Here is a 27,062-nt window from a genome sequence, read left to right as displayed (position 1 = left end):
ACACTTACAAAGGTATGAACATTTTAATTCAATGGATTTATTTAAAAAGACTATAAAATTTGACATCAAGAGAGATAAAAAAGACCCATAAGATTTAAATTGACAAATATAAAAATGATTGGCTATAAACAATGTAAAAATACATTTCCCAGCCCCCAAACAAAACATAAGTAGAGCAATTATAAAATTTTTGTACTGAGTTCATTTCCCTTATAATTCTTGAGAACCATTCTAAGCAATCTATTTGTATAAAATATAAAATTAAATGTATCATAACTATTAATTTAAAAATTATTTTAAATTTGAGTTTATTGAGTTTGCAATTTTTTGTACGTAACAGTGGTTTCTGGTCCCAAGCTCCCCTTGAACGTATTTACTACAATGGTCTTTTTACTCCTATTTCCTGCTACAATAGAAAAGAAAGGCTAACCATTCATGGGTCCCATAAAAAACAATGTGAAGGAAGACTCTAAGAGTGACCAAATCTACCAGTGAACAGACTATCTTTCTGAAAAAGAAAGAATTAAGTCACCAACTAAGAGATCATTTTTGTACCAATGAAACACATGGAGGTGAAACCTCAGAACAAGCAGAACTTAAGCTCAATGACAAGATGTTTTGTATGTCAGGCCAGCTGAGAATGTATCTGTCAATCTTGACTAAGCCCAATGCATGGGTGGTGACCCTGAGGAAGGCCAGATGATATGCTCTGAATTTTAGATAGGTCTAGATGACATTAAAAATCACAATGGTACGGTTTGATGTGAAACTCTAGTCGACCTATCATAAACTAGTTTTCTGAATCAGTCCTTTTTCTTAGACCCAAGACTCAGCTATTTCTCCTTTCTTAGATGACATGCCCAATAAAAACAGCATCCATGATTGGTTTCATTATCTCCCAACTAAATAGTGGTGACATTACCACTAACACTAGTATCCAAACTCTGACACAAATCCTAAAGGTACTGAGTCAGTAAGACAGAGCAGAAGCTATGTCAGGCCATACTGACCAATTTCTGAGAACCACATTAGCCACATTCATGCAACTAAAACCCATCTACGACACACAAATGGCAGATGAGAAAAAAAAAAAAAAAGGATGAGGTCATTCAACTTTATCCCTGGAAACATGATTCCACTGTTTCAAATATAGGAAACCTACCCTGGGAGACTTCTACCAAAGTGCAGAAGGACCTGATGTATGGGCTCATCATCTTAACACTAGAGTCCCAGGTCAAAACTCCAGAAGGAGGATAAGAAAGGTCTAGTCTGTGAACCACCTGGACAGAAAGGTCATATCCCAAGCGTCCTGCCTACCTGTGACAGCTGCTAGCCAACAGACAATTCTGGTTATGAAGTTATTTCTTGAGAATGGCTTGATTCTCCTTTATGCCACCAACAGTATTCGTCTGGGCAGAGTTCCCTGGATATTTACTTTCTTAAGATGTTCCTTGCCAAAGACAAACTAGACCAATGCCTATGTAAGAACAAGGACTCTCAAGATCCTGCTACACAGTATTCACAATTAAAAGGGCCCAAGATTCAGGACCACCTAAAGACAACTGACAAAAAGTAAGCGTCAGAGCCAGAGGCCAACCTCTGCTGGATGAAGCAGCAGCACATAGTTCCATTTCCATCTGACAAGGAGACAGGAAAGAGGCATCTCGAACGATGAAAAACGAAAGCCTGGGGTCCTAAAAAAACAGACTGGCTTCAAAGAAAACACTAAGGAAGACCCACAGGGCTGTATTAATTTTAGTAAAAATAATCATATGCCAACAGGGGAATTGAACCACTTTCTAAATCATAGTATGAACTCATCTCTTCAGATACTTGGTAAGTGGTCAAAGCTTGTTTTTATAATTACTTTCACTGTTTTGGGCAAAAAGTCTTTCTTATCTTTGGTCCTTAGGTGTGGTATCAGTTTCTTCCATTTTTTTATGTGTTACAAAACAATCTCTTTCTCACTTGACATCAACAACCAAGGTGAAGTATAAACACGAAGTTGCTGATATTGTTGCTTCTATACACACAAAATACCAACATCTCCATACATTTTATAGGCTATACCAGGGTCTCAGAAAGAATTAATAACAGTTATCCAAAAATATTGTAAAATTTAAGGCTGAGTGAAATACAGTGAAGCCTGGTAATATATGTTAAGGAAAAAAACCTAGACCAACATTTTAAATATTGGTTTCTTAAATATGTTAAATTCCCATTAACAAAACATAATCTAAGCATCAAAACAAACAGCTAAGCAAATTAATTTAAAAATAAAAGTTTCTAAGTAGATGAATATAATCACGTTTATACAGCTATAAAGCATCACTTGGAAGCTAAGCCTAGTAAAAGAATGACCTGTAACAGAATGACAGAATCATTTATCAACCTTTGAGTTGTGTGATTTAAAAAACAATTGTTATCTCCTCCTCCCACCAAAATCTCCATTTGAGATAAGTTTCAATCGTTATTTTTTTTTTAATTTTTTAACTTAGCTCGCCTAATTTGTGGTGGCTGACACAATATTGATAAAACTGCCTACTTGACCTTCCTCTTGCTCTCCGAAAGAAGTGGTTTAAACAATTATGCAGATTTTACAAGAGCTTCTGCCAGGGCTCAAGCACCACAGTGCAGAGTCACTACCTTACTTAACATGTGCTCCCCAGAGTCTTTAGGCATTAAGTGGTTCAGTGAGGGCTTCAGCCCTAGTGGTATTTTCAGGTTTTCTCAGCTGGGACTCCTGTCGTTTTTCATACAGCATAATGGCAAAGTCAAGTAGGAACATAAAACTTGCTAAAAATCCAAACACCTGAGGAAAAAAATGAGGAAAGGTTATAGGAGGAATTTTGGAATATAATCTTACATTTCCTACTTGGCTTGGACAGTGTTTCATATAAGCAAGATGTTTATGAATTTTATCTTATACACAACTACTCTTTAATGTTAAAAAAAATTTTTTTTAAGTCATCAAAAAATGGAAAGAAGTTAGAAAAACTTCCAGAATAATGGCTATCAGTCGGAAGTCCCACAAAGTACTAATGTTCTGCCTTATGTGTGCATGTTTATATGTGGAGGGCTAATATATGAAACTAGGGTTAACAGATAAACATTAAATCCTAAAAAATGATACAGAACACAAGAATATTTGCATTGTTAGATTGACCCACAGATGTGATAAGGAAATGTGACTAGGCAACTCAGTCTAGGTGAAAATGAAAAAAGTTATTAATATCAAAACAGAAATTCCGGCCGGGCGCGGTGGCTCAAGCCTGTAATCCCAGCACTTTGGGAGGCCGAGGTGGGTGGATCACGAGGTCAGGAGATCGAGACCATCCTGGCTAACACGTGAAACCCCGTCTCTACTAAAAAAATACAAAAATTAGCCAGGAGCGGTGGCGGGCGCCTGTAGTCCCAGCTACTCGGGAGGCTGAGGCAGGAGAATGGCGTGAACCCGGGAGGTGGAGCTTGCAGTGAGCTGAGATCCGGCCACTGCACTCCAGCCTGGGGGAGAGAGCGAGACTCCGTCTCAAAAAAAAAAAAAAAAAAAAAACAGAAATTCCATTTTGAAGATACTATTAGGTTAAGTTACTTAAATAAAATACACGTTCCAGTTGTCACATTGCAATGACACAGTGGCACGACGCCACTACCTACTTCCTCTTCCTTAAGTCACTTCCTCAATTGTTCTCTTCTAAAATATGATCAAACATTCTGAGAATTCTATCAAGAGACAGAAGACCATGCGTCTGCTTCAAATTTAGCTTCTCCACTAGCAAAACCCTTAAGAATATGGGGGCCAAATAAGTGCTCTGTAGAAAAGAGAAAATTGATGTAGGTGATGGCTAAAGTCTCTTCCAAATCTAATACTCTCTATCTCCACGATTTTTATTCATAACATTCTCTTACAGTCTGTTGCAGTCTCCTGACCTGTCCTCCCCCCTCTAAAGAGTATGTATTCCACCTCATTTTGCCACAAAGTAAGCTGAGCTCCAAATTCATTAATTCCCCCAGATATCCCCAACATATCCGATGTAAATTTAATTATCAAGGTCTCCCACCCTCCCATCCCCCGCCACAAAAGCCAAGTCTTTTTCCCTCTGGAATCTTTATTTTTGACTTGATGGCCTTTATCCCCTTATTTTCCTGGCAATCTTTTTAAATACATCAAACTCAGACTACATGTCACCCTTGTTTTTGAAGCTGTCTCTGATCGCCTCAAAGAGCTCCAGTCCATACAAGGCCCTCTATACTACATACTCCAGACAAGCGATCTTCGAGCTCTTTTGTTTACACACTTCTGAATTTAAAAAACAAAAAGGACTTCCTCATGCATTTACGTCTGTAAAACTTTTCATAATTTAAATAGTTACAAAAGGTAATGTCCAGCATATTATAAATATCGGCTTTTTGAACTACCAGTCACTACTAAATATACCCAGTGAAATATAAATACTGGGACAGTCTAATACATCATCTAATTAAAATCCAAATTTTTTTTATAGCTGTAAATTTTTTCACTGGAACTCAATTGTTCCTCAACTTCATTTCACTTTCCCCACAGAATTTTATAGTAATGTATTTTTATACTCATAATTTTATTTATCACCATCTCATACTCCTCTGCAACAAAAATGATTCTAAACTGAAATTAACCATAAAGCCCTATTAAAACTTTGATTTTTCTCTTCTATTGGTTTATGTACCCATGAATAAATATTGCTTATTGCTAGAATGAATCAAGATTCAGTGTTAATTTTATTTCTATGTTTTGTTTTTACACATGTAAGTGCTACGAAACTGTTGTCACATGAATAGGTAAATATAGCCATGCAATTCTCTGAACTCCTTTTGAGTTTTCTATCACAAAAAGCAGTTTTAATGATGTATTAGCTGACAACTCTATTAATTACAACTTCAATTTTGGGGGGTTTTTTTGTTTTTTGAGATAGAGTCTCACTCTGTCACTTAGGCTGGAGTGCAGTGGCACAATCTTGGCTCACTGCAACCTCTGCCTCCCAGGTTCAGGCGATTCTCCTGCCTCAGCCTCTTGAGTAGCTGGGACTACAGGCGCCCACCACCACGCCCGGCTAATTTTTGTAGTAGAGACAAGGTTTCACTATGTTGACCAAGGTGGTCTCAAACTCCTGACCTCGTGATCCGCCCACCTTGACCTCCCAAAGTGCTGGGATTACAGGCGTGAGCCACCACGCCCGGCCTAACTTCAATTTTGTTAAAAACAAAGTATTAGTTGGAAACCAGCTGACTTGCAAGACAATTTGTTGTCCAGTTTCTAGTCATTCAAGTTCACAGCACTGGCACCAGTCCAAGGCCATGATCCTTGATTTACAATTCCGAAGCCCAAAGAACTACATTAACTCAAGGTTTTCATGATTCACTTGGCTCAAAATTGACACGAAGTAAGACTATTTCCAGTCTTTTCTTATCCCTTTTACTATAAATATTCGTATGTTTTACTTCAGATAAACCAATGTTAGATGACAGGGTACTGTCCCAGGCCCTCAAATGGGTGTTGTGTAATATAGGATATGTACAGCACTACCTTTCTAAAATCCAGAATATTCTGAATTCTAAAAAAAAAATTCTGGCCCCAAGAATTTCAGATAAAAATTGGATCTTTATTTTCAACGGTCTCTTTGTTATACTCAAGGGTTTTGTTTTACAACTCAGGTAATCCATCACAGTAAGTGATATGGTTTGGGTCTGTGTCCCCAGCCAATTGTCATGTTAAATTGTAATCCCCAATGTTGGGGGTGGGGCCTAGTTGGAAGTGATAGGATCATGGGAGCAGATTTCCCCTTTGGTGTTGTTCTTGTAATAGTGAGTTATTGAAAGATCTGGTTGTTTAAAAGTGCGTAGCACCTCCCCACTCTCTCTCTTCCTCCTGCTCTGGCCACGTAAGATGTGCCTGCTTCTGCCTTGCCTTCTGCCATGACTGTAAGTTTCCTGAGACCTCCCCTGCTATGTTTCCTGTAGAGCTGTCAGAACCATGAGGCAATTAAACCTCTTTTCTTTATGCGTTACCCAGTCTCAGGTATTTCTATATAGCAGTGCGAGAAGGAACTAATGCAGCAAGATTCAGGACACGCAAGTATTTTTTTCTTTTTGAGGGGGCAAGGTGGGTGGCGACTGTGAATGGGAAGGTGGAAAAGAGTTGGTGACACTCCTTCACCAGAGATAAATTCTCAGACATACTAGTTTTAAAAAAGATTACATATGGAGATTAAAAAGCTGGAAATTAATTTCCTCAAAACTATCTCTGCCTCGTACTCCTTGAAAAGTCCTGGTGAACCTTTAAGGATATGTATAACCCACTGAAAACTGCTGTCTAGACCAACTTTTTTATTATTAATTTTTTTTTCTTCTTGTAGAGATGAGGTTTCACTATGTTGCTTGCCCAAGCTGGTCTTGAACTCCTGGCTTCAAGTGAGTCTCTCACCTTGGCCTCCCAAAGTGCTGGGATTATAAGCCTGAGCCACAGCACCCAGTCTCAGAACAACTTCTATTGGTTCATGTAACAAACTCCATTACAATTTTACTTTTCCGTCTCCTTTTCTAGGCTGAGCCTCTGAATCATATCTCCCATATATTCTCCATACTTAGAATAGCTCCTGGCATGTAGGTGTGCATTTATTGTACTGAAAGTGGAGAAATATAAAATAAAGTCAATTTTACCACTTCCATTAGCAATAGCACATTGATATGTGAAGTAAGTAGATTTTTTTTAAACAAAATTCAGTCAAATTCTATAGGCTCTAGGTTTCAAAGGCTATCATGCTCATTTGCTTTAAGGTCTTCTATTCAAAATTACACTAAAAAAATAAGTTAAAAGAAAAACAACTCTAACATACTGTATAACTTGTCAAGTACTCTCCAAATTCCATATTTCTAAGGAAACAAAAATAAGCAATGTTAAAAATACAAGGTACTTACAATAGCAGCAATTTCAGCTGAAGTCCTGTCATGTGTGGAAACAAAAATGATGGATGCCAACAAAAACACACATCCTGTTCCCAAAGTAATATAAAAATCCTGTGCATACATACAAAACACAAAAGGAATACAATACAGTTAGATTCATGGAAATGAACTTTTTCATTTTTAACTTTAAAAAGCTCTGGCTGTTTGTTTTTCTTGATACAATCCAAACTTACATACCCAAACTTCTAACTTTTCAATAAGCCTGGCATTCAATAAATACTGTGTAAAATAAACAGTACCCACACTGGGCTGGGCATATTGAGAGAACACATTACAAGATAATCTTTTAATAACAACAGCCCCCTATGCCAGGAGAGGTGGCAATGAGCCTGTAGTCCCAGCTAATTGGGACGTTTTTTGTTATCCAGTCTCAAAAAAAAAAAAAAAAAAAACACAGTCCCGGAAAAGATCTCGTGTGCGTGTGTACAAGTGTTTGTGTGTGCCTCTTTTTCTCTGGGACATAATACAATTATCTAAGCCAAAGCACTTATTACAATTCCACCTTGCTTCCAGCAAAAAAACATTTGTCTTTCCTTTCAAAGTATTTTATGGTAGGATGACATCTCTGAGAGTATTCCAATGCTTTGAAAGCACTTTCTGAAAGAAAGAATTTTAAAAACTACCCATTATTAAATAGAAGTATGCCAAGAGTGTGTTTTTTAGACACTTAGGCTTTCTGGAATAACATATTGCCTTCAACTGTTCCAAGTGGGTAATCTACAGTGAGCCTGTATGATGAGCTTATCTACTACATAAAACTTCCATATATCATCATAATGCAGCTTACAATCATGAGATGTTTCATGGGTTTCCAAGTGCTCTCTCAGGCATTATCTCATAAGGCCCTCATATGCCAACTGAAAACAGTAATGACATATATACTTGATTCAGAAAGGGAAACTTGGTAAAATGATAGCCACTCCAAAGTCTGATACTTTTTGAGTTTTCTGAACTGCAAACTCCACTAAACCTAATACCAATAAAACTGGCCGGGCACGGTGGCTCCCAGCTGTAATCCCAGCACTTTGGGAGGCTGAGGCAGGCGGATCATGAGGTCAGGAGTTCGAGACCAGCCTGACCAACATGGTGAAACCCTTTCTCTACTAAAAATACCAAAAAAAAAAAAAAAATAGCCGGGCATGGTAGTGGGCACCTGTAGTCCCAGCTACTCTGGAGGCTGAGGCAGGAGAATCACTCAAACCCAGGAGGCGGAGGTTGCAGTGAGCCGAGGTCACACCACTGCACTCCAGCCTGGGTAACAGAGCAAGACTCTGTCTCAAAAAAAAAAAAAAATCAATAAAACTATTTAACACAAAATTCCTAAACTGTCAATCACTCACTTAACATTTATAAAAAATGTAAGAGGTTTTCTCGCCAGTCACAGTGGTTCACGCCTGTAATCCCAGTACTTTGGGAGGCTGAGGCGGGTGGATCATCTGAGGTCAGGAGTTTGAGAATACCCTGGCCAACATGGTCAAACCCCGTCTCTATTAAAAATGCAAAAATTAGATGGGTGTGGTGGCGGGCGCTTGTAATCCCAGCTACTTGGGAGGCTGAGGCAGGAGAATCACTTAAACCTGGGAGGCAGAGGTTGCAGTGAGCCAAGATTGCACCATTGTACTCCAGCCTGGGGGACAAGAACGAAACTCTGTCTCAAAAAAGAAAAAAAAAAAGAAGTTTTCTCTGCTTCTAAAAGGTGTTTCCTTGTAGTACTTTATTTTTTAATTCCTTTGGTTATTTCAAATTTATTGCATATAAATATAAAATTATATTTACTAATATTTAGAATACATTCAAGTTAACTGAAGTAAGACAATCATTTTGAGACAATAATGCAGTGTTCAACAAACATGGGTTCTAGAGCCAGTCTACCTGAGTTCAAATCTGAGCTATACCACTAGTAAATGTAAATGTTGAGCTATATACCACTAGTAAATGTAAATGTCCCAAAAATGTTGGCTACTGTTGTTCCTAATAGACTGTGACTGCAATGGCATGGGATAGAAAACATTCTCTTAAAAAATATTATTCCTTTGGGAGGCTGAGGTGGGCGGATCACCTAAGGTCAGGAGTTTGAGATCAGCCTGGCCAATATGGCGAAACCCCGTCTCTACTAAAAGTACAAAAATTAGCCAGGCGTGGTGGCACATGCCTGTAATCCCAGCTATTCGGGATGCTGAAGCAGAGAATCGTTTGAACCCAGGAAGTGGAGGATGCAGTGAGCTCCTATTGCACCACTGCACTCCAGTCTGGCGACAGAGCAAGACATCTTCCCAAAAAAAAAAAAAAAAAAAAAAGTTATTCCTCTTTAGGCACCACCAGTACCACACACTCAAAACACATTCCTCTAAAACAGAAAACCTCTCTTGCATGAAAAAATATTTAAAATTTAAGTGTATTAATATGCAGACAGTAAAAAGTGATTTTTAAACCATGCAAACAAACATGAAATCCTTATATTAGGTAAAAAGTAGAATATATGTTCTATGATTACGAATCATTTAAATTATGATTAAAAATCACCTACAAATGGAAACAAAAGATTTGAAAGGAATACAGCAAAATAATACAAAAGCTATTTTAGGATGAAAGGACTAATTTTTCTTTTTTCTCAGTATTTTTAAACTAGTATTTACTCTAAAATGACTTTTTAAATGCTCAAGTTTGATATAATAAGTGTTTTACTTTTTTCAGGTTCCACCATTATACTATACTGGTCAATATTACAGTGTTGTTTCTTGTCAAAATGATACTAAACTGGACAATATTATAACACCATTTCTTGTCAAAATGATCAGTGTGCTTTAAACATTACAGATGCAGCATTAAAATAAAAACTAAACATTTCTAAAAATATTTTTATGGTGATGTTGTTTCACTGTTGAGATAAGAAATGACAAAATGATTTCTTTTTTTTTTTTGTTTTTTTTGTTTTTTGTTTTTTTTGAGATGGAGTCTCGCTCTGTCGCCCAGGCTGGAGTGCAGTGGCCGGATCTCAGCTCACTGCAAGCTCCGCCTCCCGGGTCTATGCCATTCTCCTGCCTCAGCCTCCCGAGTAGCTGGGACTACAGGCACCCGCCACTTCGCCCCTAGTTTTTTGTCTTTTTTTGGTAGAGATGGGTTTCACTGTGTTAGCCAGGCTGGTCTCGATCTCCTGACCTCGTGATCCGCCCATCTCGGCCTCCCAAAGTGCTGGGATTACAGGCTTGAGACACCGCGCCCGGCCCAAAATGATTTCAACTTTTAATTTTTTTAATATAAATTTTTCCAGTCAGAATTTGGTGTGTGTGTGTCTATATATATATTTATATTTACACATTCGAACTATAAATCAACCAGCTCAGATACTTGAGAACTTTTCCCTTGTCCAAATCTTAGGGTATATTCATCTGTAAAAAAGAAAATGTCCAAAGACTACAAATATAATTAACAAAAATTCTAAGGAGTATCTGTATCCTCTTAATATTCATTTCATAAAAAAAAAATGAGTCCTGTTGTCATTGTCATAGAGATTCCTATAGTGATGGTATTAGCCATGACAGCACCTCAAGATGGTAGGGCATTGGTTCTAATAGGATTCTGCTCCTAGCAAACTAACACAGGAACATAAAAACCAAACACCGCATGTTCTCACTCATAAGTGGGAGTTGAACAGTGAGAACACATGGACACAGGGAGGGGAACATCACACACCAGGGCCTGTCGGGGGGTGGCAGGCAAGGGGAGGGAGAGCATTAGGATAAATACCTAATGCATGCGGGGCTTAAAACCTAGCATGATAGGTTGATGGGTGCAGCAAACCACCATGGCAGATGTATACTTATGTAACAAACCTGCACGTTCTGCACATGTATCCTGGAACTTAAAGTGAAATAAAAAATTAAAAAAAAAAAAAAAAAAAAAAGGAGTCTGCCTAGGTCACAGAGTGTGGTGTAAGCGCTTGCCTTGAGTTCAAATTCAGTTTATTTTCCATCCTAGCTGTGTTAACTTTGGGCAAGTTCCTTAATCACCCTGAACCTAAGTTTCCTCAAAGAGAAATGGAGCATGAGGTGTAAGGATTCTAAATCACAGCACATAAAGTAATTGGCACCCAGTACATCCATGCTGACAGCAGCTACCTGTATTACCAGCCCAGATGACAGAATGGTCACATACTGACTATACCAAGAACTGTGTATATGTGCTCATAAAATGCTTGATAGATTTGGTTCAGACTCCACTTGTTTTTCAAAGTTAATTTTTAACTGTTTGGTATAAACTTTTCTTTATTTATTTTTGAGACGGTCTCACTCTGTCACCAGGATGGAGTGCAATGGTGTGATTTATAACGCACAGCAGCAATTTATAGAACCCATTTATAACCTGGGTTCAACTGATCCTCCTGTCTCAGCCTCCTGCGTAGCTAGGACTACAAGCACGCATCACCATGCCCAGCTAATTTTTTCCTTTTTTTGTACAGATGGGGTCTCACTATGTTATCCGGGCTGCTCTTGAACTCCTGGCCTCAAGTGCTCCTTCCGCCTCAGCTTCCCAAAGTGCTGGGATTACAGGTGTGAGCCACCACTCCAGTCTATTTTTTAACTTAGAATATATTTTTATAAAAAGGTAATAGATTCCTATAGCACAAAATTCAAGAGGTACAAAAGGTTATACAGAAAAAAGTAACTATCTTAGGTGTTTAATCAATATATAATTTAATGCTTGCTTCTTATTAATCTAAAATAATAGCATCTTACTGGTTTGTTTTTATACTGTTATTTCTTATTTGTAAGAGCTCAAAATCGGGCCAGGCATAGGTTCACGCTTCTAAGCCCAGTACTTTGGAAGGCCAAGGCAGGAGGACTGCTTGACCCCAGGAGGTCAAAGCCAGCCTAGGCAACATAGCAAGATCTCATGGCTAAAAAAAATCAAAAAAAGTAGCTGGGCGTGGTGGCACACGCCTGTAGTCACAGCTACTCCCCAGCTACTCAGAAGGCTGAGGCACAAGGATTGCTTGAGACCAGGAGATCAAGGCTACAGTGAGCCGTGATCATGCCACTGCACTCCAGCCTGGTCAAAAGAGGGAGACCTGTCTCAAAAAAAAAAAAAAAAAAAAGGCTGGCTGCGGTGGCTCATGGCTCATGCCTATAATCCCAGCACTTTAGGAGGCCAAGGCAGGTGGATCACCTGAGGTCAGGAGTTCAAGACCAGCCTGGCCAACATGGCAAAACCCCTTCTCTACTAAAAGTACAAAAATTAGCCATGGTGGGTACATATAATCCCAGTTACTCAGGAGGCTGAGGCAGGAGAATTGCTTGAACCCAGGAGGCAGAGGTTGCAATGAGCCGAGATCCTGCCATTGCACTCCCGTCTGGGCAACAAGAGCAAGACTCCATCTCAAAAAGAAAAAAAAAAAAGTTCAAAATCTACCATAATCCCTTCCCTCAAAAATGTAGATTATTTTGCCAACCCTGACACGTACAACTCTTCACAAACTACTACTGACAACTCAAATGCTACTAAAGAAGTAAATTGCTCAATTGTTAAATTCAGTAACTATATAAATTATTTCACCGGGTGCAGTGGCTCATGCCTGTAATCCTAACACTTTGGTTGGCCAAGGCGGGTGGATCACGAGGTCAGGAGTTCAAGACCAGCCTGGCCAAGATGGTGAAACTCCATCTCTACTAAAAATACAAAAATTAGCCAGGTGCACACCTGTAATCCCAGCTACTTGGGAGGCAGAGGCAGAAGAATCGCTTGAACCCGGGAGGCGGAGGTTGCAGTGAGCCGAGATTGTGCCACTGCCCTCCAGCCTGGGCGACAGAGCAAGACTCCATCTCAAAAATAAATAAATAAAAATTATTTCATGTGTCATCTCACACATTCAACTATACTCAAAAACATAGGGTCAGGGCCAGGCATGGTGGCTCACGCTTGTAATCCCAGCACTTTTGGGAGGCCGAGGTGGGTGGATCACTTGAGTCCAGGAGTTTGAGACCAGCCTGGGCGACAAGGCAAAACCCCGTCTCTACAAAAAATATAAGGATTAGCCACGTGTGGTGGCACAAACCTATAGTCCCAGGTACTGGGGAGGCTAAGGTGGGTGGATTGCTTGAGCCTGGGAGGCAGAGGCTGCAGTGAGCTGAGATCATACCACTGCACTCCAGCCTGGGCAACAGAGTGAGACACCATCTCAAAAACAAAACAAAACAAAAAACCTTATCGGGTCAGCATACTAAGTGTTCAAAAGTTAAGCATTTCTAATTTTGTAAAAAATAAGACTCAAGTAGTTTTTATTTTTATAAGAAAATGTATGAATAAATTCAACAAATGCATTCTTAATGCACTCACAGACAACTTTTCATAATACCATTAAAGCAAAATATAGGAAGAATTACATGTTGCTTTATTTTCCCTGATCACTGAAGCTTTAAGCTTTAAATGTTTTATTTTAAAGCTCCAGAAATATTTCACATTAGTTCATTACTCTATCTCCAGTGTCTAGCATATAAATGCCTGGCATGTAATAAAGGCACACAATTAATAACTGTAGAACCAATGAGTGACACTCAAAAGTGAGAAATCAGAAGTGACAAAATCCTAGGCTTTTTTTTAAGTCGAATGTGAATTACATTAAACTACCAATAACTGTAAACTATTGGCAGTGTCTGCCACTCTCACTCTAATCTCACTTTCCCTCTCTATCATCCCCTCGGTAGGAAAAAACAGAGGTGCTTAGAAGCAGAGCAAGTTGGAACAAGGGATACTGTCTTTTCACGTTGCTGAGTTTTGAAAACATTACTGCTTTAAACAATAAAACTATGCCAGATTACAAAATAGCTATGCTCTTAATATGGGGATGATATTTTCTCATGCTTACCGATGATTTTACTTTTGTAGTATCAACTCTCTCGTAAAATGGAGTGCAATACACAATCAGTATAAGGAGACTCAGAAGAAAGGCACTGCAGCTTACAAACTCAAAAAAATAAAGTCCTCCACACAAAGTACACTGCGACACAACTTCTTCACAGATGAAGGCCAGCAGAGACAGCAACTACAAATGAAGAAAACATTTCACTTAAGTGTTTTTCAGAGAACCTACAGTATTTAGAAAGCTGTTTCTGAATAATACATTTACTCGAATATTTACAATGAGGAGACTATGGCAAACAAGATTAATGAATAAACCTCATCTACACAGAACTTACAGTTTGGCCGATTTGAAGGAAATACAGGTAAATAAAGAATTAACCTATTATGTACTAATGCCAGAACAAGGGAAATATATAATATTGTTATAAAAGCACATAGGAGAGAAGCTCAACTTTGGGGTCAGGAAAGGCTTCCTGAAGGAGAAAGCTGAGACCTGAAGAACAGAGTCAGTTTGGGGAATGAAAGATTAAGGAAAGAAATTCGCAGCAGAGAAGCAGTACATAGAAAGGCTCAGAAATGAGAGCATGGCACCTGCCCCCGACCCAACATACAGACAACACACACCCTGACCTCCAACTGAACTGCCAAAGTGAGTCAAATCAACACGGCTCAAGTATAGAGTTTGAGGGAAGAGAACGGCAGCACAAAAATTATTATATGAGGCTAGAGAGGTAAGCTGAGGCCGGATCTAAACGTCCTCATTAATCAAAGAGTCTGGATTTTAAGGGTTTTAAAGTAAAGGTTGACAATGATCAGGTTTATGCTTTCAGTAGTTCTCACTGGCTACAATATGGAGAAGGCACCAGAGGTAAGGCAAACCTTGGGGTGGACATCCAACTGGGAAGCTGATGTAGGAAATCAGGGCAAATAATAGCGAATAGAGAGCAGCAATGGAGAAGAGTGGCAATCACTGAGAGATGCAGCAGAAGCGCTTATCGCACAGGATGCAAAAGCTCATATCAGACAAGATGCGTACAAATAATATGGAACATAAGATAACACATATGTACCTTAAACATTTTAACTTAAAAATGCACATTTATTAACAATCTTTTGGAGTGAGTTTTTTCTTTATGGGTCTGTTGACTGGAATTCCACATTTTCTGAATAACTCACTTTCATCATCTATGGACCACCACTTCCAGACTAATGTTATCTGAAGTGAAGTGACATCGTAAACACTTGAGAAACAGAGTTCAGAATCTTTCGAGAGTCAGACTAGTTTTCCCAGCCTTTTACAGTTGCCTTGCTCTTCCTTAATTCCATGGCAGATAAATATTTTAGTAACTTATCTTTCAGTCTTTCCAAAGCATTCAATTTAGTTTTTAAAAAACAATTCCTTTTCACACTCAGTTTTAGCTTTGTAGTATTTAACTGTATGGCCATAAAAGTATAGTTAGCATAAACCAGTATGGGAACAACACAACTCAACTGATAACAGAAGCAGGAGTTCGGGTGTGCTAATGAGACGCCTACTGGCCATGGCAGGCTGTGGGTGACCGGTGTGAGGTCAGGATGCTTGGTATGGTGAGTGGAGAATGTTAACTCTGGTTAACTTGGTAACTCAATTACACGCAAGTGGGTTTTAACTACTTCCAACTGCTGTGTATGTGATACTAACATACTGGTCCTCACTGAAGAAAGTCAGGTTTTTTTCTTTTTAAAAGGCAAGGGTGCTGGGGAAAGAATAAATTCAGTTTTAAACGTGCTGTGATTGAGGAGGTCTGTGGAACAGTTAGGTGAAGATGTAGCTGGAAAGCAAATGAATATATGGTCTGGAGCTCAAAGGAGAGGTCTAACATGCAGATAAAGATGTGGGAGGCAGCAGAGTGGGAGGGTGAGATGACCCAAAGGAGGAAAGATAGCCTTATGTGGAAATCTGAGGAATCTAAAGATTTCTAGGATATGCAGAAGGGAAGAAACCAGCAAAGGACAACCAGGAGTAGCAATCAAAGGGGTAGTAAACAAGAAAAAAGTATTTACACACACACATGCACAAACACACAAGTAATCAAGAGTGCTAAATGCTACTTAGAGGTCAAGTAAGAACAACACTGAAACACCTACCTTAGATTGAGCTATAAGAAGGTTACTGGTGACATCAGCAAGAAAAGTTCCAGGGTAGTCAGGGAGAGAAGCTCGATGACAATACTGTGTATTGGGAAATAAGGGGAGGGTAAGGCAGTGAAAGAGAGACAGCATAGGCAGTAAGTGTGGCTGGGAAAGAATGGCCAGATAGGGCAGTAGTGGATGAGGTCAAAGAGAAGGGAATTTCAACATGGGGGAGAACTGAGCATGTTTACGCAGAAACCAGTAAGATGGGTCGATCTAAAGACAGAGGTAGAAAAATGGCTCCCTAAAGATAGGATTCAGGGCTCAGGTTTGGGGCTAACTCTTCTCTAGAAATAGAAGGGAAGAGAGTGAAGAAGAATATTTTGCTTGGGCAGTTTGTGTGGGTTTTGTGGAAGCTGAGGGAATTTCCTGCTGAGGGCCAAAACCATCAAAACGACTGATGACCTAAGTCAGAGGCTAAAGGGAATTCCCTTCTCACACCAGTCAGGCCAGTAGAAGCAACCAGACAGGTTAATGGCAAGAAGATTGTTACCAAAATCAACAGATACATTTCATAGTAATAGAAAATACCTTATCCTACAAAACATTTTCATCAAAAAGAGTCAAGGGTACAGCCATCCTGAACAAGAGTTCGGCATAGCTGAACTGTTTAAAAACTAAGCATATATCTACCATATGACCCAGTAACAGAACTCTTGGGCATCTGTCTCAGAGAAATGAAAACTTAACATTTGTACAAAAACCGGTACATGAATGTTTATAACAATTTTCTTCATAGTAGCCCCAAACTAGAAACATCCCAGATGTCCAATGGTTAAAACTGTGTACATCCATACCATGGAATATTAGCAATAAAAAGGAGCAAACTTGATATATGTCATGTCCTAGATCAATCTCCAGAGAATTATTCAAAGTAAAAAAAAAAAAAAATCCAATCTCAAAAAGTTACACATTGTATGATTCCATTCACAGCCCATTCTTAGAATAAAAAAAATAATGATTGCTAACAAATTAGTGGCAGCCAAGAGAAAGGGGAAAGGTGTGGCTACAAAGGGGTAGCACAGGGAAGCCTGTGCTGATGGCACAGTTCTGTATCTTGACTGTGGTGGTGATTATAGAAAGCTATCCATGTGATAAAATTACACAGAATTACACACACATGCACATACAAATGAATGCATGGGACCTCCCTGTATTTTTTTTTTTTTTTTTGCAATTTCCTGTGAATCAATAATCATTTCAAAATAAAAAGTTAAAAAAAATTCAAATCTGTACTGCTATCCAAACCTTTAAGGGATTTCCTCTCCCTCCTACTGGTTACACAAAATGTATATATCCCCACAACAGCAAAGAATTTATATAAAAGAAAAAAATAGATATCCCTCTGATTTCCTGTAAGTTAGTGAAGCATGAAATAGCCCAGCATGTCCCAAACAACTCCTTCAGACAGGTGTTAGGTAAGGCGCTCCCAATCATTACACCACAGGATATACAGTGACAACACCAAGACAAATCCCAGAAGGCCACTGTGTAAAGACACTTCCTTAGTCTCCTATAATCAGAATTACAGGATGAGTTCTAACATGACTATGGTCTAATAAAATACTAAATAGCTGACATTTCACTTGCCTTTTTCTTGCCTCTATGTTAAATCTTGTCCAAGTTTTGAAAGTTTCTCTCTGAGAAATTTACAAAATATGCCTCAGGTGTATAAAAGTCAATTAACTGAGAGAAGATACCAGCCTAAAACTCTAATTAGGGTCTGGGAATAGTTGAACCATTCATGTTACAATTAGATTACTAGGCACACTCATGTGTGAAGGCTATATGGCAATAAAATGTTATCTGTAGGACAGACACAGGCTGCTTGTCTATTCTCGGTAAAAAAAAAAAAAAAAAAAAAAAGGATGGGATCCAGCTTGTCCAGAAGCAGTCAGTCTCAAGTCATTACAAGTCCTATTCCAAATGCATTAACAGGTGTCATTCTTACTGACCTTACTGACCTATTGCCTCAGAGCAACAGTAAGAGGCATTCTGCCTGGACATCTTAAGAGAATGAAGGAGTACAATATTAAGTATGGACATCTGGCAGGGCACAGTGGCTCACACCTGTAATCCCAGCACTTTGGGAGGCCAAGGCGGGCAGATCACTTGAGTCCTTCTGGCCAACCTGGTTCAAAATCAGCCTGGCCAACACGGCAAAACCCCGTCTCTACTAAAAATACAAAAATTAGCTGGGCGTGGTGGCAAATGCCTGTAATCCCAGCTACTTGGGTGGCTGAAGCATGAGAATTGCTTGAACCCAGGAGGTGGAGGTTACAGTGAGCCAAGATGGCGCTACTGCACTCCAGCCTGGGTGACAGAGCGAGACTATCTCAAAAAAAAAAAAAAAAAAAAAAGGTTTGGACATTTACTAGCTCCCATCTCAAGTTAAAGGCCAAGAAATTGGCACTACAAGCTATAGTCAATATGAAATTCTGTTGGCCAGGTGCGATGGGTCACACCTGTAATCCCAGCACTTTGGGAGGTCAAGGCGGGAGGATTGCTTGGGCTCAGGAGTTTGAGACCAGCCTAAGCAACATGGTGAAACCCCGTCTCCACCAAAAAAAAAAGAAAAAAAATTCTCTGACTACCCATCTCTGAGGCTACTAACCTTCCTCTGTAAGCTCCCACAGCATTATACAATTGCTAGTTCAAAGTGTACTTGAATTAGCAACACTCCAACACTGTTCTATGTACAGGAAGATGTAATGATGGAGTAATAAGCTCAGTGTACAAGAAACAATACTAACCACACATTTTATACCACATTAACTGAGCATTCATTATATGTAGGTTAGAAAATCTCAAGAAAATGTTCTAAGGAGCTGGAGAAGAATGAGTGGAAAAGCAGGACTCAAACCAGGTAGAGACACACACAGAACGTGGAGAGACAGATGACATTCTAATTCTAGGTGGAGGATGAAAAAAAACATATTCATAAGGGCAAGAATTTGCATAGAAAATCCAAAAATGATAATAAGGCAACTGACCTAACTGGATGGGGATGAAGAAAAAAATGGTTTAGGAGTTGGGTGTGGTTGTGTGATGATCATGCAAGGGAATATGGATGTCTAGATAAAGGCAGCAGGGAACGCCTGCCTGGTTTAGTAGGTTAGAAAACAGGAGGAACAGAGGATTGGGTAGGGCCTAAAGGAATTCTACAGTTTGAGTATAGGAGGGAAAAGAGCAACTAACAGAGGATAAGCAAGCCACAGGAAGTGTTATTAAAAAAAGAAAAAAGAAAACTCCTTAAAAAGCACCAAGTAAACATACTCCAAACTATTATCACACTGTGACACCTGGCAGTATGAGGGGTAGGAAAGTGGTTTTAATATTTTTAGTTGATTTTTTTTTTTTTTTTTTTTGGTAAGCAGACACCTTTTTTTTTTTTTTGAGACGGAGTCTTGCTCTGTCGCCCAGGCTGTAGTGCAGTGGCGCAATCTTGGCTCACTGCAAGCTCCGCCTCCCGGGTTCACACCATTCTCCTGCCTCAGCCTTCCCAGTAGCTGGGACTACAGGCGCCTGCCACCACGTCCAGCTAATTTTTTGTATTTTTAGTAGAGACGGGGTTTCACCGTGTTAGTCAGGATGGTCTCGATCTGCTGACCTTGTGATCCGCCCGCCTCTGCCTCCCAAAGTGCTAGGATTACAGGCGTGAGCCACCGCACCCGGCCAGCAGACACTTTTTTGTATTAAAAAGAAAAAAGAGTAAAGGTTGCCCAGGCGTGGTGGCTCACGCCTGTAATCTCAGCACTTTGGGAGGTTAAGGTGGGTGGATAACGAGGTCAGGAGTTTGAGACCAGCCTGGCCAACATAATGAAACTGTCTCTACCAAAAATACAGAAATTAGCTGGGCATGGTGGTGCACGCCTATAGTCCCAGCTACTCAGGAGACTGAGGCAGGAGAATTGCTTGAACCCAGGAGGCAGAGGTTGCAGTGAGCTGAGACTGCGCCACTGCACTCCAGCTTGGGTGACAGAGCTAGGCTTCGTCTTGAAAAAAAAAAAAAGTGTAAAAGTTGAAGGAAGAATTTCGAGAAATGAGTGGTCACCAGCATTAAATGCCAAAGTGGTCAAGAATAGGAAGAGAGAAAAATGTCACTGAATTAGCTAAGAATTTCATAGTAAATGTAACCCAGAAGTAAAAAGGCTCAATTATTATTTTTTGGTAAACAGTTTTGTTCTCAATAGCATGAAGTCATCACACTAAATATTGCATACTGAATATTAAGCTAAGTACCTAACAACTGTATACCCAACGTAACTCCTTTTAATGACATAAAATTTTACCCAAATATAATCAAGGGAATTATCAAGCTTTTAATGTCAGGAGGGCCCTTAGAGGGCATAGTCTCCCACCGTCATGTTTACAAAGATGGAATTAAGCTACGGACAGTTAAGCCCCAAGTTAGCTCCGCACAGACAAGAACCCAAGTCTCTGACTCCCACTCTGTACTTCCTCTCCCCATGAAACGTTTGTTAAATTCCTTTTACGAGTATGTATGTTTGTGTAGGTTTTCCCTGTAAGACTGGCTTTGTGAAGTTAAACCCACAGTTCTGTATATTTCCCTTAATGTATTAAATCATACATTAAAAACAATTTGCTAGCATCAACAGATTTGGGAAGTCTCAGTGACTAAAAGATGATCTTACAGCTCTGGTTATTTAAACACTGGATAATTACTATCCTGCATCTGTCTCTCCATTTCAGTTTCACTACCCTTTCTTTTTCCTTTTTTTTTTTTTTCACTACCTTTCTTTTTCCTGTTGCCAGGATGGAGTGCAGTGGCACGATCTCAGCTCACTGCAGTCTCCACCTCCTGCCTCAGCCTCCTGAGTAGCTGGATTACAGGCGCACGCCACAACACCCAGCTAATTTTTGTATTTTTAGAAGAGACGGGGTTTCACCATGTTGGCCAGGATGGTCTCGATCTCCTAACCTTGTGATCTGCTCGCCTTGGCCTCCCAAAGTGCTGGGATTATAGGCATGAGCCACCGCACCCAGCCTCAGTTTCACTACCTTTTCTGAAATTTCAAGTGTTCCTTAAAATGGTCACTATATTAAATATGAATTCTCCATTAATTTAACAGTCTACTACTTATATTTTATAAAAAGAACTTTTAAATGTTTGTCATTAATTATAAGGCTCCATCTACAAAATGATATGAATTATAAATTAATGAACTTTACTATTAAAAACCTTGTAGTTGTAAGTAAAGTTCAAATTTAAAAATCCATTGGTCTGAAGAAACAGTCCAGGCCTCCCTTGCCTTAGGCAAATATTTACTCTTACAAACGTTCAAAGATATAATTTGCTGACATTATGAATCTTCCTCAAGGTAAAAATAGAACATTTCAATTTACTACACATCAGTTTTCATATTTAAATAATGAAAAGAGCATTAATATAAGAAATGCTTCTAAGTAATTTGTTTCTTGGTACTTATAGGGTAACATTTATAATGTAATAAATTGAAAAATCACTGGTGATTTCTAAAACTGCTTGCCAGATGAGCGACTAGAATCCCAGTACTGTGCAGCTATCAGGACAGTCAACTGACTGCACGGACACAATGTGGAGCTTGTTGCACAGAAAATTACACATATTTAGGTCACTGCACCAGCGTATCCAGCAAGCAATTAGGTTACCAAACGTCAATTCTCCCCTTAAAACAAAAACTCCCTCAAAAAAATTCACAAAATAAAACATGAACATATGGACAAATCTAAGGATAGTATAAACTGAAAAACTGCATACAGTTAGGACTCCAGTAACTCCTTATACTGAATTCTCAACTGAGCATTTCTTCTTAAGCTCTGGAAGGGTGAATGGTAGTTGGGGGATGCTCAGGGTTTTAAAAAAATTCAGGTCATATCTGAATGGTAGACACAGCTATGTAACTTCAAGAGACAGAGAAGCTACGTTCTTTTATCTCTAATCTCCTCTGTATACAGGCTGCACTCTCCATCCCTTCAATGTTCAGTTCTGTAATAGCAAACCCCATGGAGTCTCAGAGGTTTGAAAAAAAAAATTTTTAAGAGTGGAAAGAACCTCAGAGGTAATCCAATTCAACCTCCGAAGACTCTAATGTAAGAATTTCCTAAGTATATACAGTGTCTAGTTTTTAAGTTTCAGAGCAAGCTTCTTTTCTCTTGTAGGATCTTATAAATCCTGTTAAGATTTATGGGTCCAGAATAATATACTCAAACATATAAGTGTACAATATTTTGAATAAAATTTCGCAGGGTTTGCAGGTCCCTTGTTAAAACACCTCCTCTTCTGATTATGGGTTTCTCCATTACAGTTGTTTCCTTACTGGAGCTCCCAATTCTGTTTAGTTTTTTTTAAAAAATTAAACATCTAAAGTAAAACAACCAATCTATCTAAAGGAAGAATGTGAGTTAAGGCCTTGCCTATAGCCCCAGGCTGGAAGACAACTTTTACTGACTTCATATGTAACTTTCTTGGGACTTGGTGGATAATTCCTGTAATATACTGTTACTGTGAAGAGATAAGACATTATCAAAACAGACAAACCAGGAACAAAAAGACAACCATCAAAGTGAAAGGCAATGGCCGGGCACGGTGGCTCAAGCCTGTAATCCCAGCACTTTGGGAGGCCGAGACGGGCGGATCACGAGGTCAGGAGTTCGAGACTATCCTGGCTAACACGGTGAAACCCCGTCTCTACTAAAAAATACAAAAAACTAGCCGGGCGAGGTGGCGGGCGCCTGTAGTCCCGGCTACTCGGGAGGCTGAGGCAGGAGAATGGCGTAAAAACCCGGGAGGCAGAGCTTGCAGTGAGCTGAGATCTGGCCACTGCACTCCAGCCTGGGCGACACAGCGAGACTCTGTCTCAAAAAAAAAAAAAAAAAAAAAAACAAAGTGAAAGGCAATAATGAAAAAGTACTTTTAAATCTCCACATTAAAGGCATTCTTGTAACATGACAATCTCCCCATAAACAAACAAATAGATTTCATAAAGAGATACTAGTTTTTATTCTTTTTCCATTTCTTCTTATGAATCATGGAGAACAAATACAATCTAACGATCTTTTAAGGCAAATTCATCTTCTCTGTGTCCAAGTATAACATTTACCACAACCATTTCTGGTTGTTCCATGTTTTCTTCTATAATAGCAATAAAGAAGGAAACTGATTATGTTCTAGTCCAAAGATACAAAACTACAGTTTACTAAACTGTAAGAAGGTAATGAGAAAATTTACTTTTTATTAGAAAGAAAAAAAATAAAGGCAACTGAAAACAGGAGATTTTGTGGGCAGCAAACCAATACAGATGATTTTTTTGAGCAGCAAGAATGCTTCAGATGGGCTGGGCGCAGTGGCTTACGCCTGTAATCCGAGCACTTTGGGAGGCCCGGGGAGCGAAAATCACCTGAAGTCAGGAGTTTGAGACGAGCCTGATCAACCCCGTCTCTATGAAAAATACAGGGGGGGAAAAAAAAAAATTCAGCCGGGCATGGTGGTGCGTGCCTGTAGTCCCATCTACCCGGCACGAGAATTGCTTGAACCGGGGAGGCGGTTTCAGTGAGCCGAGATTGCGCCACTGCTCTCTAGCCTGGGCGACAGAGCAAGACTCCGTCTCAAAAAAAAAAAAAAAAAAAAAAGCTTCAGATGAATATTCTTTTCTGTTCTAAAGAGTTCTACTATTCACGTAGAAAATTTTAGCTTTACTGCAGAGAAATACAGCTAATACCTAAAAATCATGTGACAGCTGACAAGAGAAGAGCAGAAGGAAGAAGGTAGAAGGAACAGCTTATGCAAAGGAACAGTGGCAGGGAAGAGCCCCGGATGCCTCGTAATAAATTAAAGGTGGCCAGTGTGGAACTACCTACAGGGATACTGGGTTCCATAGGCGGCATTATCCCTTGCTTTCAAATGATTTCCCAGTCATCAGCAGATGTGATCGTTTTGATCGCTAAACAGCCGATTTTCCGACTTCTGTTTTTCTATTCAATAAAAGTAGGTCACCTGAGTTCTAAGAATTTAACTTCTGGTCATTTGAGTTGTAAGAATTTATTTCCAAGGAAACCAATGAGCTAATTTTTACTTAGAATGGTTAAAAAACAAAACAAAGTAAGACAAAACAAAACTCATAAACATTGTAAGCATTCGGATTTTTCCTAAACTGGTTCTATTGCAGAAAATGTTGCTCATCAGTGGTTGAAACAGTACACAGGAGCTCAACACGACTGTAAAGTGAATAATTTAAATCCCAAAGATGCTTTGATGTTTTCACTAATAGGTTTATGGTACTTTAACTGCTTAAAATAAACTCAATAAAACGGAAAGATGCGTACCATGTCCTAGGTCTGCTCTCCGCACACACTCACAAAAAGCTGTCCTTTCGGCCGGGCGCGGTGGCTCAAGCCTGTAATCCCAGCACTTTGGGAGGCCGAGATGGGCGGATCACGAGGTCAGGAGATCGAGACCATCCTGGCTAACACGGTGAAACCCCGTCTCTACTAAAAAATACAGAAAACTAGCCGGGCGCGGTGGCGGGCGCCTGTAGTCCCAACTACTCGGGAGGCTGAGGCAGGAGAATGGCGTGAACCCGGGAGGCGGAGCTTGCAGTGAGCTGAGATCTGGCCACTGCACTCCAGCCTGGGCGACAGAGCGAGACTCCGTCTCAAAAAAAAAAAAAAAAGCTGTCCTTTCGACTTTCCACTTAGAATCCATATTGCTCAATTTTGAAATAATTATTTTCCAGTCAATATAAAACTTTTAGAAGACAATTTACTGGACACACACACACATCTCAATGCCACGCGTGGTATCGCAGGACTTTGTCCAGCAAGTTAAGCTGCCCCCATGGGCTCGCCGCAGGAAAACCGCAAGAGCCAGAGAAAGATAAACACAAAGCGCTTCACAGTCTAAATGCAGCACTGTGGGCGATAATGCAGAGTAGCAGCAGAGAGAAGAGAGGAAAGTCGCCACAGAGGATGAGCGAAAGATGCTGAAGTGGCTGACTTGGGTCTCCGACGCATTTCCTGAGCCCGCCTAATACTGGGTGGCCCCAGGTCGTGGGATCCCGATGGGGAGCGCCGTGGGCCTGGGGGCCGCCCGGCGGAAGGGCGGAGGGTAACGCCCCCCTCCCCAGGCGGAGAGGAAAGGAACTAGAGGTGTGGAAACCGGCTCTTACTGAACAACCAAGCTGAAACGAAGCAGCTCGGCGGCCTCCCAAGCCCAGGCCAGACCCCGCTCCCCGGCCTGGGCTCGCCCTCCCCGACCGCGGACTCACCAGCTGCAAACCCTTGAGAACGCGCCGGGGCCCCGGGAGCCGATCCAGGAAGAAGTAGGCAGCGATGCCGCTCCGGGGGCCTCTGGCGGGGCCCGGGTCCTCCTCCGTAGTGGGGCTGTACACCGCTCCGTTCTCCATCGCCTCGGGCCGGTGAGCACGGCGGCCGCAGCAACCGGACCGCTGACTTCTCGGACTCCAGAAGTCCCCGGTAGCGGGGAGGCGGCCGTCACTTCCTGGGCCTCTTCCCCTTCTTCCGCCCGACTCCGCCCCTTCCCGCCCCCGCCCTCGGCCCGCCCGCTCCCCTCTCAGCAAACTTGCCTGTTAGCGCTTGGGATTCTTCCTATTTTCATCCAAGGACTGAGTTCTTTCTGTGAGCCTTTGATGGGTTTCTCACCTCCCTCCATCTTTCATCCTGACATTCGTTCATTCACTTAATATTTTTGCGTACTTTCAGTGTGTAGTGAACCCCGTTCTAGGTGCTTAGGTGACAGCCAAGTACCACCCAAAATCACAGGATCCCTAGTAAGAGACAGACAATAAACAAGAAAACAGATGAATAGTAATTTCAGATAGTGATAAGTGACGTGAAAATAGTGTGATGTGAAAATATGACACGAAAATAATGGATTCAGCACCTCTGGTGGCTTGGTAAATTTAGTTTAAAAAAGAAGGAGGAGGAGGAGGAGGAGAGGAAGGAGGAGGAGAAGAGGAAGAAGAAGGAGAAAAGGATGGAGCTCTACTTAAGGTACTCTACTTAAGGTGCTCTACTTAAATGGCCACTACTAAACTGAGTGGTCAGGAAAGGCCTCTCTGAGGACCATGATCTTTGAATTGAATGAGACTCAAAAAGTATGAGAAGCCAGGCTTGTAAAGTTCCGGGGAGAGCCTTTCATGCAAGTGCAAATGTCCCGAGGACCAAATGAGTTCGGCTCAATCTGAAGCCCAAAGGCCTGTGTCGCTAGGGATAAGTACAGGAGGAAAGGAGATGTTGGAGATGTAGGCAAAGGCCAGATAATGTGGAGGCCTTGCAGACCAAGAGAAGAATTCGGATTTCATTTTAACTACAATGAGTTGTCTATAAGGACTTTCAGGATGGCTTCCTCCCGCGTCTCCCCAAATTCCATTTAGGCTCACTTTTCAAAATCATTTCCTTTGTCTCTTTCTTGGTCACCAACTGCTGCAGTCACATATGTTAATTTTGTGTGAACTTGTCGAGGAATGCAATTATATTTTAGCAACTGAAGTTGATTGAGTTACAGGGTCTTCACAACAATATAAAGTAGGTTCAACAGTATAAAGTCGGTTACCTTCATTCTCAAATGAGAAAACCGAGGCCAAGAGGCTGAGATCATATCCAAGGACAAACAGCCAAGAGCAGCTGGAATGCAGGCCTAAGCAGTCTGACTCGAAACCTTGCTGCTAAACACTAACCCAGAAAACATCAGCTTCTAACTCATCTCTCCATTGGAGTCTCAAAACCTATGGAAGAGAGAAGGGTTTCTGCTGCCATCAGCTGCTACATCTTCTCCGTGGCCCCAAACCTCCCTTTCTTCTTCCAGTAACAAACGAAAGCTCCCATTCAAATGAATAGAGACAAGTAGATACTGCCCCACAGGGGCCACCTTGAACCAGCCAGAACTACCCTTCTGTCTTTGATTACATGCATTCTGAATGTCCTCTCAAGGCCAAGATGCCACCAATTCTGTCCAATAAAAGAAGGCCACTGTATTTTCACCAGGGCTACAAGGATTCATTGTCCCGTTA

General features: G+C 40.5%; 1 protein-coding gene across 1 annotated transcript; it reads right to left on the bottom strand.

The window, feature by feature from the left end:
- Window positions 1-17: 17 nt before the first annotated feature.
- LOC105470948 (CKLF like MARVEL transmembrane domain containing 6) lies at window positions 18-25,540 on the bottom strand. Its single transcript, XM_011723307.3, has 4 exons — window positions 25,299-25,540; window positions 13,865-14,041; window positions 6,955-7,053; window positions 18-2,812 (listed from the first exon to the last, which is right to left on the bottom strand). The coding sequence occupies exons 1-4, from the start codon at window positions 25,434-25,436 to the stop codon at window positions 2,675-2,677; spliced, it is 552 nt and encodes a 183-aa protein (XP_011721609.1). The 5' UTR covers window positions 25,437-25,540; the 3' UTR covers window positions 18-2,674.
- Between the last annotated feature and the right edge of the window lie 1,522 nt (window positions 25,541-27,062).

The sequence above is a fragment of the Macaca nemestrina genome, chromosome 2, assembly GCF_043159975.1.
Source record: "Macaca nemestrina isolate mMacNem1 chromosome 2, mMacNem.hap1, whole genome shotgun sequence".
NCBI classification, from domain to species: domain Eukaryota; kingdom Metazoa; phylum Chordata; class Mammalia; order Primates; family Cercopithecidae; genus Macaca; species Macaca nemestrina.
This window is presented reverse-complemented; position numbering and strand designations above follow the sequence as displayed.

Bases quoted from the DNA above. Each gene is read 5' to 3' on its own strand.
- LOC105470948 (XM_011723307.3), bottom strand. From the start codon at position 25,436: ATGGAGAACGGAGCGGTGTACAGCCCCACTACGGAGGAGGACCCGGGC. The intron at 7,054-13,864 runs GTAAGCATGAGA...ATGTATGCACAG, and splicing joins CTACAAAAGTAAAATCATCG to GATTTTTATATTACTTTGGG. The intron at 2,813-6,954 runs GTAAGTACCTTG...TTTTTTCCTCAG, and splicing joins CAGCTGAAATTGCTGCTATT to GTGTTTGGATTTTTAGCAAG.